This window comes from Ictalurus punctatus, chromosome 29 (assembly GCF_001660625.3).
Source record: "Ictalurus punctatus breed USDA103 chromosome 29, Coco_2.0, whole genome shotgun sequence".
In the NCBI taxonomy this organism is placed as follows: domain Eukaryota; kingdom Metazoa; phylum Chordata; class Actinopteri; order Siluriformes; family Ictaluridae; genus Ictalurus; species Ictalurus punctatus.
The window spans coordinates 1,268,805-1,281,304 of NC_030444.2; the positions used below are offsets into that span (position 1 = coordinate 1,268,805).

Genomic DNA, 12,500 nt, shown 5'->3' on the forward strand with positions numbered 1-12,500 from the left:
TAAAAAATTTTTTTAGTAATAATATAAATACAGTTTTGTCCTGGCCTCTTATACCTGGCGTGTGTTAGTGACTCGGTGTCTCCCCCTACAGGCTGTTCTTAAAGTCACAGATTAAATCCTGAATTCGGATTTCAATTATATTGGCACTTCATTTTATTTAATTTTATTTCGTTTCATTTATTTACTTTACGTCATTCCTGTTTTCCTGGAAATGTTTTCACTCGAGGTTTAGAACACAACATCATCTGCCTGAAAACATGGAAAACAGTTTCGAAACAAGCGTCCTTTTATTTCTTTTCTTTTTTTGGTGAATTTTTACTACACTCAGGATTTATGTGAATGTATGTATAGCTGACCACGGGTCAACATTCCATTCAGACAAGTGGCTTCTGTGTGTGTGTGTCTTTTATTTCTATAGCCTGAGGGTGGCGAAAACATATTACACACATTCTTACATAACTGACATTTAACATTCCCCTTCTTCATAGCTCTTAAAGTCTCCCTCGGGCCTAATTCCCAGCATGCCACTGATTACAACATCCTCAAACACAGGACTCCATTCAGGATACTTTTTTCCCCCCATTTAAGCTCCAAATGTCCGCTAACAAGAACTGGTTTATTACGAATTTGTCAAATTGTACTTATTAAACAAGATGACGACATTGTTATTCCCTTCAGTGTTTTTTTTTTTTTTTTTTTTTTGGAACGAAAGCAGATAAAATAATCCACAATACTCTGTGAGAACCTGTGTGTGGAGTTCTCAAACCCGCTAATGCACTGCACTGAACGGGACCGAGCTAAGCTAAGCTGTGCTAATCGCTAATTCTGGGTCTTACATCGCCTGCTGCAACCGGCACGTGTTTATGACTAATAACTTTAGCAATGTGTTTAGAATCTACACCGACAGCAACGAATAAAAACAGCCGCTAATATACACACCGCCTCTAATTAGCCAACTGCAACGCTAGCCCGTTTCTTCACTTGGGATTAGCAAGAAATTGTACCGTATTTATCGAGTCTAACATGATCTAAAATTTTCATGGTCCGTTTTAGAGACGCTTTTATTGGTGATTATTCTCGTTTACGCGTATGTAACGTTGTTGATGAATTTGTTTAACTCTTAATTTGCGGGAGATTTATGCTAACTCTTCAGCTAGCATCGCCGCATGTGGTTTGTGGCTTGTATCAGTAATGTTGTTTGTTATTGATTGTTGTTAGTTATATTATAAACTATGACGGTAGCGTTTTTAGTACTGTATTTAAAGCGAGTTGTGATTTTTTTTGTGTTTATACATTAATTATTCACATTAAACCTCAGATAAGTTGTAATTTGCAGGATACTCGCGCTAATCGTTCACTTATATTGTAGCTAGTGAATATTACACATTAGTGTTTTGGAATATATATATATAATGTTTATATGTTTCTCTCTCGTAGTTATTCCTGTGGAGCAGCGTTTGCAGGCGGTGCGCGCCGCTGTGTGTTTGCTGCCCGACGAGAGCCGTGACGCTCTACACACTCTGCTGTGTTTCCTGAGCGACGTAGCGGCGAACGTGAGCGAGAATCAGATGACCTGCACTAACCTGGCCGTGTGTCTGGCGCCGTCACTGTTTCACCTGAACACGGCGCGCAGGGACGCCTCGTCGCCCAGGTCAGCGTGTGTATAGGTTCACGACTATACACTCGTATAGGCACTTTATTAGGAACACCTGTACATTCATACAGCTATCTAATCGGATTGGCTGATTATATAAACACTGCATGAACGTACAGGTGTTCCTAATAAAGTGGACGGAGAGTGTATTTTCTAAAAAGGTTTAAGTTCTATCCATAATATAAATAATGATAATAATGTGTATGTGTGTGTGTGTGTTGCAGAGTGATGAGCAGGAAGAACCCCCTGGGGAAACCGGACCAAAGAGACCTGAACGAAAACCTGGCCGCCACACACGGCCTCACACACATGATCCAGGAGTGCAGGAAACTGTTCCAGGTCCGACACCTTCGTACTTTTCTTACCGAAGTCCTGAACGAGAAAACGCTCGCTCTTACGAAATTACGCTCCTTCTTGTTATTTCGAGCTTTTTTTTATGCTGCTGTTTTTATTCGATATCATAATTTCAACTCATAATTTCAAGGCGTGTCGCTATTTCCACTCAGTGTCTCTCTATTTCGGCTTAGCAACTCGTTTCATCAGGACGTTATGTGATTCAAGGGTACTGTCAAGGTCATGAACGTTCTGAATTATATCAATTAAGTGAGATGTCCCCATAAATAATAAATAATATGAATACACACACACACACACACACAGAGGAAGAGACAACAGTACCAGGACACACCGCTTCACACGAGAAAGAAGAGGCCATAGATGCAGACAGGATTACACACACACACACACACACACACACACACACACACACACACACACACAAAAACAGGATGAGAGATAATCGCCCTATGGCTGTACAGCTGATCCGAAAACTGAATTGATGGTTTTATTTTCATGTCTGGCAGCTGGAAGCGCACAGCTGGGAGTGTAAATAAGCGACCACAGGAACGGGACCGACAATAACATCCGCTATTTATTTATTTATATATTTAAATACAGATTTACAAACACGAGACGTTTTATTTCACTTTGTTCCTCGCAGGTCAAAACGTGACGAGCCGAGCGTACGATAAGAAATATTTCATAAATACTTCTGGGTTTGTCTGTTTGTTGTTTTGTTTTGTTTTTTTAAACAAAACTTTAAAAGAAATTGCTTCGTGTTGCTTAGTTATAATTTCTGTATTTGAGACGTTATCGTGCGCACTAATGATCAGTCCAGCGTTGAAACTCCGCGAGCGCGCGTTCCGAGTCTCGAGGGAAATACCGTCACGAAGCTCTTTTGAGGTTTGCTGCGATACTGAACGTCTCTCCCGTCCGGCTGCAGATGCCTGAGGAGCTGTCCCGCTGCAGGAACTCGTACATCGAGCAGGCGTTGGTTCCCCCGCGCATGGAGGACCTGCTGGACGACTCCCACAGCTACAGGAGCCTCGTGAAGGAGAGCACGGACGCGCTGCTTAAAGAAGCCAAGGAAAAGTTCAAAGGTTACGACACCTGCTCGACACCCGAACACGCCGAACTCGCATACAAAAAGGTACGTCGCGCTCGCTCGCTCGCTCGCGTTCTCTCCTCTCGGACGGTCCGAGTAGAAAAGTGTAAACCTACCGCTGCCTTTTTAGCAACTTTACTAACTTTTAAAGTTATTATTCAGATTAAACACGTTACTCAGTAATTCAGGTGAAACAGATAGGAAATGGAAATCTGGTCAAAAATGAATGACAAAAAAATAATAATAATAATAATAATAACAGAAATATTAATACTAATTCCATAACTGCTACAAGCAATGAGATCACCACTACTACTGCTACTATTAATAATACTTACTATATTAATATTTAAAAACCACTTTGACTAAATCAACCGTTACTACTACTACTACTATTACAGCAATTAGTAATAATAATTGTATAATTTGTTCATTATTTATAAGTTTATAAATAGTTTAAACTATTCCAGGCTGGTTATGATCATTTTTATTGTATTTATTTAGTTTGTGCTTGGAATTGCCGGTCCGTGTCGTTCCGTACGGAAAGTTCCGGCTCGTAGTCACGTCACATGCAGTGATGTTTCTCCTTTATGGCCCTGATTCATTACATCATGATGATGGCGTTCTTGATGATGATGTTGATGTTGATGATTATGATGATGAAGGCTGGGTGTTGATGATGGTGCAGGTGCACGACGGCTGGTCTCTGCGTCAGTGGAAGGTGTGTGTGGACGTGGCGGCCGGAGCGGACGAGGTTCTGCAGCGGATCGTCCGTGAGCAGGATCGATGGGATGAAGATCTGCTCGAGAGCCGAGTGATCGAGACACTCAACAACAACACGGATATTTATCAGTACATCCGCAACAACATGGCGCCTAAACCAGCCACCGATTACGTGGTGCTGAGGTGAGACACACACACACTCACACACACACACACACACACTCACTACACACTATAGTGCATATCTGAGTACAATGGTAATCTGTGATAAATCCTCCTATACATGTATTTTAACTGTGTGTGTGTGTGTGTTACAGGTCGTGGGTGACGGACCTCCCTAAAGGTGCGTGTGCATGTGTGTGTGTGTCGGTGGAGCACGAGGCTGCGCCGGTGCTCGGTGTGCGCGCCAATGTGATGACATCACGCTACCTCATAGAGCCAACCGGCACGAACAAGAGCCGCGTTACACACATCTCCAGGATAGACCGCAGGTACACACACACACACACACACACACACACACCTAATCACACAAAGAAGAACAAAATATCCTATTAACACAAATCCATGTATAATTTTATGAGGACGTTATCATATCATATTCCAGTCCAAAGTGAGGACCTCTGAGAGGTCAGGAGTCAGTTGAAAAAAACAACTGAGGAACAGCAGGTCCTCACTTGTCGTGGTCCTCACAAAGATGTGTGTGTGTGTGTGTGTGAGAGACTCACTCATGTGTTTGTGTGTGTGTGTGTGTGTGTGTGTTGCAGGGGTCGGTGTCCAGAGTGGTATAACAAGCTGTACGGCCACCTGTGTGTCTCTGAACTGGTGCGGATACGAGACTCCTTCACCTGCCCACTGGACAAATAAACACACACACACACACACACACACACACACACACACACACCTGGACCAATGATGATGAAGATTCTATAAATCAGCCTGTCACAAGACGGCATGTTGATCCTCCAAGCTACAGAGATCATGACCTTTGCATACTAAAGATAAACGGTCACATGACAGGCCTGAAAGACTGGAATGGTTACACCTGCTGCTGTGACATCATCGATGATGTCATGGAAGGACTTGAACAGGGGGGCGGGGGGTTTAGGGTGCTACTGCTTCTGAGAAGCAAGACATGTTTGTGTGTGCGTGTGCGTGTGTGTGTGCGTGTGTGTGTGTTTGATGTACGAGTCTGTTGTTGACAAGTGAGACATATTCCACCCTAGTAGTACACAATAGTATGTACACCTCTACCTGTGTGTGTGTGTGTGTGTGTGAGTTATATGTCAGTGTCTGCATGACTATTTACAGCTCTTTCACCATATCTCTCCTATATCATGGATGGATGGATGAATGAATGGACGGATGGATGGCTGGAGGTTTATAGATAAGCGAGAGATAGCGGAATCGGCGGTGTCTGGAACACCTCGCAAACGAGAGAACGAGTGACGAGCGTACGTGGGCTACTCCGGTCCGAGTGCGCTAACGAGAACTGCTTTCCTTTCATCGCTTATATAAACTTACGTACGTTTTATTTACAGATCTTCCTAACGTCCCAGCAGTGTTAATAATGTTACAGTTGTTGCTATGGTTACACCGGAGCCTCGCTCTGTTCTTGTTGCGTTTAAACGATCCACAGATCCCCCCACCCCCCGCCCCCCGCCCTGCCGTATAGATTCATATTTGTCGTATTTTTCGATCGGTGGACTCACGTTGGGATTTTGACGTATTTAAATATTCGCGATCGGTATTCATGCTCGGCGTCGTACGGTAAACGGATATGGTTCTCGACGGTGCACTCGGGACTGTTTTTTTTTTTTTTTTTACGAAGGGAAAACGTTACTGGACCAAAAGCTACAGAGATTAGTATCGCGTGATTGACGGAATAAACGATGGTTGTATTTTAAATAAATAAATAAATGAATCAGCAAGACGTGTTAATCAGGATGAGGCGCTAGTTAGGACGTGATAGAGAGCGAATGTTCGAGTCACGGCGATGACAGGAATAAGAATAAGAAGTAAGAATTGTCCGTGCAGGAAGTGCTGGAGAAATGTGAAGAGGGATCGTACATGCTAACTACTGTAGCTACGTAGCGTCAACGACAGCTACTTAGCTACTTCCTTCCAAGCTTTTATCTTTCTTTGTAATGAGACGTTGTATACGACGGGATTAGATGGAACCACAGTTTGTTTGTTTGTTTTTTCCCCTCGTATTTCTGTGGGAACTCTGTGCAGGCAGGTTGCGAGCGGAAAACCGAAGAAACGTTCGGGAAGAATCTCGCGCGTCGAAATCCAAGCCAGCGATTCGTTTGGATTTGTCGACTCGCGAAACGTACGTAGAAAATGAACGTCACCGGTCAGTCGTTAGCGTGAATGTAGAGTTAGGTTCGGTCAGTCACCTTCCAGCCGTTAGCCGTGCCGTTGGCTCCGCCCCCGTGCGCCAGCGACATTGACGGTCGCTCTGCAGACCTAAACGTCTGTTTTTTTCATTCTTTGGACAGTGTTAATGTAAATGAAGTAATTTGTTTTGCAAAAAAAAACCAAAACAAAACAAAAACAACACTTATTTATGCTCATCACTCACAGAATATATAAATATATATATATATGTATATAGATATATACAGATACAGATACAAAAACGCTGCTTGGATTTCTCTCCACTTAACGAGATCTCCTCATGTTATAACCAGATCATTCCGAAATATTTAATAATAACCAAAAATATCAGAACGTTACAACCTTGTCCAGACGAATTGTCCGGAAATTTCGAAAACTTAAGTAACCGCGCAAGTAAATTTCCTGAACGCAGCATTTTTGTGTGGCCGTGTGAAAGCTTCGCTCTAACGCCGGCGGATCCGATCCGATCCGATCCGCCCTGCTCCTGTGCCATAAACGTGTGTGTATGTTAAGATAACGCATGACTGAACGTTAATTTAAGGCTTCGTGTATTTAAACAAGATATTATCGGGATTTGATTTTGTATATCTTTTTATTTTATTGTAAATGTTACCGCTTAAAGTTACGGAAGATGGTTTATCTTTTTTATAATTAATATTATTTCTGTACAGATTATTCGCAAAGTGCACTATTAAAGGTATTCAATACTGATCTGACATCATTGTGGGTTTTTTTGCTCTCTCTCTCTCTCTCACACACACACACACACACACACACACAATCACACGCGATGTTGTGGGAAAGAGGAAGATAAGAGCAGTGAGAGTGTCAAACACTCCTTCCTGTGAATGCACTGAAGGAAACTTTCCCACATGATAACTGAAAACAGAGTTTCAGTTTAAGATACGCACATTTATTTCACCAAAGTATTGGCTAACTGATTAGCCTAGCCTAGCCTAGCGCTCTCTCTCTCTCTCTCTCTCTAGCTTTGGAGGCTGCTGTTGCGACTCGACGTCACAACACGTAGCGCTGACGTCCAAAACACACGTTTTTCAGTTACATCGCAATGTTTGAAATATTCCACCAGGACTTTGACGTTCGTGTTTGTTTCCTTTTGGTTTTTGTTTCTTTTTCAGTTCTACTCCCGTTTTTTTTTTTAGATCACGCAACCGGATGCGATTTTCTTCTGATGTGCGCTCGGAGCTCGACCTTGCTGGAAAGACGTTCCGTTAAAAATAAACAGCAACCCGTTGAAGATTCTACACGTGGTGTTAAAGAGAACGTTACAGAATTTGGTATAGTTCTAGATTTACTGATAAACGCGCACATACACGCCTGTATTACCAGAACTACATTCGATAATGATTCTCCACCGCTTTCTAGTCTGTCCAGCAGGTGGCGCAACAATATACGTCACTTCTTGAAGAAATTTGGAGTCCAAAAGCATGAAATAAAGAAGTTTAATAATGAACAGTTTTAAGAACTTAAAGTCTGTCGTGTTCAGCGTGTAGTCACACTTGCTTTTCTTAAGGGTTTATTCTGACTTTTATTTTATTTTGGAACTTGATATAAAACCTTGATTCTGATCCAGAAAATGATCTTTAATCTTGTCTGCATGTTGGTTTTCTATCATTTTGGCGATACGGTTTAGTTTATTTTTATTTTTTATTTTCACGGCATCCTAACCCTGACATCTAATACTTCCTTTTCTCCTTCTTTTTAAAAAAAAACCCCCAAAACAACTGTATGCAGATCGGTGAAAATGGGAAACGTTCCACCATTTTAAAAGAGAGAGATGGTTTCGAAAGCACAACGAGGCCACCTGGTGGTCAGACTGTGCATGGAATCCTGGAGGGAGTGGTATAGTGTTGTTTTCCATCTTATTATATAAACACACTTTAATGCTTTATTTATTTTGATGTCAAAACACGATTGTTAAAATCCCAACAGATATATTGATCATTTTATTACGGAGTAACAGTAAAATACTGGATGACGGGGCGGAGTCACTCTCACCACCCTGAAGTCTGTTTTACAGTATTTGCTTTTCATCATTTATAGCTACAGCTAATGTTGTGCAACGTCCACGAAACGAATGACTTCTTTACGCTCTTATTTACATTATATAAGTTGTTTTTTTTAAACGCAGCTCGTCACTGCAAACCACAAAGTGTAAACTCCTTTGTCCTGAAGTTGTCGGAAAATTACAGGCAATATATCTGGCACTGAAGCTGAAATGTCAACCCGTGTCTATAAATTTCTAGCTGAAAAAGTTTTACTAGCTGTTGAAGTTTACACCCTAATACACCCGAACACACGCCGACGCTCACTGAACTTCACTGAAACAACTTCACTGAAGTACTTACCATACCAAAGAAAATTCATCCGCAAAATCACGAACCTGTGGAGTTCTACAGATTAAAGACACAGTATTATTATTCAAGCAATTCCAATACTGCCACAAACCTGTAAATAAATAAATAAATAAATAAAGCCGTAATTCTCAGCTCCGGTCCTAAATTCGTGTTGACGTGTTTAAATTTTTTTTATTTTCAACAATGACAATTCCATCCATTTTCTCAGTGATCATTCAGAGACAGGATTCATCAGTACGGAGAGAATTTCATCCGAGTATATAAAACCGTACCACACAAAAATTACAAATTATATGAATCACAAAGTTCGTAAAATCGTTATCCACGTTCTCATTTTGTGCTTTACGTCTCGCTCGTATTTAACTGCGCGACGGAGTTCGGACTATTTGTACCCCGTGAGACGTTCTCGAATTCTCACAAGCCTCCATTTAGCTCCGCCCCTCCAATCGTTACCATAGTGACACGTTTCAGCCAAAATCCTTACAGTAACTGTGCGTTTTTGTGTTTTTTGTGTGTTTGTGTGGTATACCTCATGACTCGTACGTGTAGCACTGCGATTCCAAGTCGTGATCTGGACGTTAGAGTGTAAATTACAAAATGGAGTGTATAAAGATTCACAAGAAACACGTTATAATCATTATTTCACCTTAAAATCAATACTCGCCTAGTAAACCTGTCAGTTGTTTACATCAAAACGTAGATCAGATTACAGAGTGTGTTGTGATTTTTGTGTGTGTTGGGTAGCAGCAGATTTGTTAGGAACCCTACATGAATACATTCAGTACAATACAACATCCCTAAACCTAAAAACACCCAACACACACACTAACACATGATTTATAAACAATTCCAACAATTCCACAATTCCATTTGTTGAAATCGAACAAATGAACCTTCACTACAGTATCGCCTCGATGAGTTTTTCATTCGCCCCTCATCACGTGGATAAAAGTTACACATAAAACGTCAAGTGTTAAAGTAGCCTTCGTGAGTACCGATAAATCCACTTTAACATGACGTTATAACGTATTCAATTATACACTCCGTTCCTGTTAACATTCCGCACGTCGTTTTAAGATAAAAACAAGTTAAAACTAGTACAGTCGAGCACGAACTAACTTCGAAATTAGAGCTGGAACGGAACGAATCTGCGGGGAAAAAAAATGATACGTCGTGACAAACAAATAAATCGTAAAATATTACTAAGATATTAAGCAACACCGGCGGGCGGTCTCAATAAGGTGCATGCATCGCGTAAAGGAACGTTCTGGAGAGACGTCGAGTCCGAGAGACGTGCGTCGGCTTTTACCACGGCATGCAGGGGCTCGGACAGTCTCGGATAAACGACTCCAACGTCCCCGTAGATACCTCCATGAGTGTAGTGTATGTAGTTAACTACGACAGAGAGAGAGAGAGAGAGAGAGAGAGGGGGAAGTTTATTAGAAAAAACAACAGAAAACAAATCTGTAATGGTTATAATGGGAATTGTAATGGTTTTAATGGAAACCGTAATGGTCCCTGTGGGTCTGTACTGGTAATTTGTTGCCTTCTATTGGTGACATGTTATGTCTAGTGGATACCATTAATCACCAGTAATGGTTTTAATGGTTATCAGTTGATGCGTTGTAATGGTATTTGTACTGGAAACCATTAGAATTTCTGTGATGGTTTCTACGGTGTTGTTTTTTTCTTCAGCAGAGGGGGCAAATCGGCGTAACTGTTACCTCCCTCAGGCTGATTATTTTCCCACAACAGCAGGTCTATAACCCGAGCGTTACAAAGTGGTACTGTTGCTGGAGACTCCTTCCGTAACAGTTCATGACACATCCTTACCTACTGTTCTCGAGCTGTTACTATAGAAACGATAACGTACACATTAGAACGAGCGCGTTCAGGATTAAACCAGAATTTACCAGACTTACTTTATTTAAGACCGGCTTAGTGGACAGGACGTCGTAGACCGTCTTTACGGAGATATTCTGCAAAGGAAATGCCACAAAAACGTTTACAAAAATCAGCGATGACAAAGAGACGATACACACACACACACACACACACACACACACACGCTGTAATAAGACCTCCCCACCCCCCTGTTTAACAGTTGATGAAGGACTTTTGATCCTTGAAAACATCAAGTTTCACTTTATTTTTACTTCCTGGATTCTTTTATAGACCGATAGACAGAAACTCTGCGTATTTACTCACGACGTTGGAGCGCACCGTTACGTCTTCCTGATCGGAGGAATAAAGTTTTAGAAATATCTTTTTTTAACAGTATTTTGAGAAACTCACGGCCTGCGTGGTCTTATTCATGCACTTCGTCGCCGGAGTTCTGCGATCGTCGAGGAACAGTGGCGCCTTCCAGTGGTCGTAGTTCGTCTCCAACACGTACCAACGGCCCTGCTTAACATCCAGCCTGAAACACACACACACATCATCATCAAAAAAATCATTCTTTCCTTATAATGTTGGTAAAATTATGTATATTAAATATATGGCTCAATTAGCAGTGTGTGTGTGTGTGTGTGCGTGCTCACTCCAGAGGGTTGAGGTTGTGTGTTCGGGCGCGGGTGATGACGCACGCCTCGCCGCTCTGGTTGCCTCCCAGAATAAAGTAAGCAGGAGCCAACAGCTTGGTGTCGGACAGCAGCTTCTTAGCTTCGGCATAGCTACAGGAGTCACAAACACGCTCGTTAGAGAAGACGACGAAACCACGACTAAACTTATTCACCATTTTCTTCAAAAGACTAAAACTATATCATGCTTTGAAAATTAGCACTGCTTTATGCAGGAGTCAGTATTAGTGTGATGAAATGCTGGACTCTGATTGATCAGACACAGGAAGTTGCCCTTATATGGAAGTATCCAATGTACCGAGAGGAACGAGATGATCGTACCTAGTGGCGTTTTCTAGGACGGAGCGAGTCAGGAAGCTCATCCACATGCCTTCTCTTTGTCCCAGGATCCACTCCAGAATTCCTGCAGGACACACGACATGTTTACACACCTTCGCTGAACGCAGGTGATCCTGCTCTCTCCGGATGGTGTGCTGACACCGATCCGATTTTGCGTTCCCGTTTACGTGAACATTTTGTATCATAAGCGTCGCTGTTGTGAGAGATTGGTGTGTATGTAGTCGTGAACTGGGCCGAGAGAGTCAGATGCAAACGGGAGTGAGTGGGTGTGGTCAGAGCATAGGCCATGGTGGTGGGCGTGGTCTGAGCATCTACAAAAACATGATTTAAAAATAAACAGACCTAAACATTGGATTCAACTCAAGTACAAATCTAAAAAATCTGATTTTGGACCCTGAACAAGTTTTGGCTGAGGTTTTGTGAATTAGAAATTTAATACAATTAATGAATTACATTTGGGACAAACTTTCTCTTTGAGATCAAACCTGTGATTCATCCAACTGCAGTTATTACAATAAATCACACTGCTCTGTGAACAAAGCTGGAAAAATGCTGGAAAATATTACTTTGAATCACTTGATAAATGACTCCTTTTGAATGATTCTTTCAAATGAGCTCAAATGAGTCAATGAAAGTCCTAAATGAGGGGTGCATCGTAACTCATATTAATCATATTAATAGTTCCCTACAGTTTGATTAGAGTGTTCAACAAATCTGTTCTAGAGCATTCTACAGGTTCAACTGTCTATTACCACATAAGTGCTGATGTAGGATCAGTCCACATCACTGACTCCTTTTAAACGACTCTTTTAAATGAGTTTAGATGATTCAAAGGAGTCAATGTACTGCACAGATTAAAAAGAGGAATGGATTCGAGTTTAAGAGTTTAGTGGTGTCATTCAGGAGGTTTAACTAACACCACATATAAGTGCTGAACGACGACCAGTAATCATCAATGACTCCTCCTGAACGACTCTTTTAAA

The 12,500-nt window shown here is 41.6% G+C and overlaps 2 protein-coding genes across 3 annotated transcripts in view; one reads left to right on the forward strand and one right to left on the reverse strand.

Annotated features, from left to right (window-relative positions):
• Positions 1-6,935, forward strand: part of dlc1 (DLC1 Rho GTPase activating protein) — a 66,933-nt gene extending 59,998 nt beyond the window's left edge. For both annotated transcript variants that reach the window (XM_053677744.1, XM_053677745.1), the window contains 6 exons: positions 1,438-1,651; positions 1,879-1,993; positions 2,937-3,143; positions 3,787-4,004; positions 4,139-4,312; positions 4,589-6,935. In XM_053677744.1, coding sequence (XP_053533719.1) covers positions 1,438-1,651; positions 1,879-1,993; positions 2,937-3,143; positions 3,787-4,004; positions 4,139-4,312; positions 4,589-4,688 — 1,028 coding nt within the window. In that variant the 3' untranslated portion in view covers positions 4,689-6,935. The remainder of the gene's footprint in view (positions 1-1,437; positions 1,652-1,878; positions 1,994-2,936; positions 3,144-3,786; positions 4,005-4,138; positions 4,313-4,588) is intronic.
• A 1,815-nt stretch (positions 6,936-8,750) lies between these two features.
• The window catches only part of asah1b (N-acylsphingosine amidohydrolase (acid ceramidase) 1b), a 7,892-nt gene continuing 4,142 nt past the window's right edge, over positions 8,751-12,500 (reverse strand). Inside the window, exons 10-14 of the mRNA XM_017461329.3 lie at positions 11,500-11,581; positions 11,140-11,271; positions 10,895-11,018; positions 10,522-10,578; positions 8,751-9,994 (exon numbers count right to left, since the gene is read on the reverse strand). Coding sequence (XP_017316818.1) covers positions 9,905-9,994; positions 10,522-10,578; positions 10,895-11,018; positions 11,140-11,271; positions 11,500-11,581 — 485 coding nt within the window. The 3' untranslated portion in view covers positions 8,751-9,904. The remainder of the gene's footprint in view (positions 9,995-10,521; positions 10,579-10,894; positions 11,019-11,139; positions 11,272-11,499; positions 11,582-12,500) is intronic.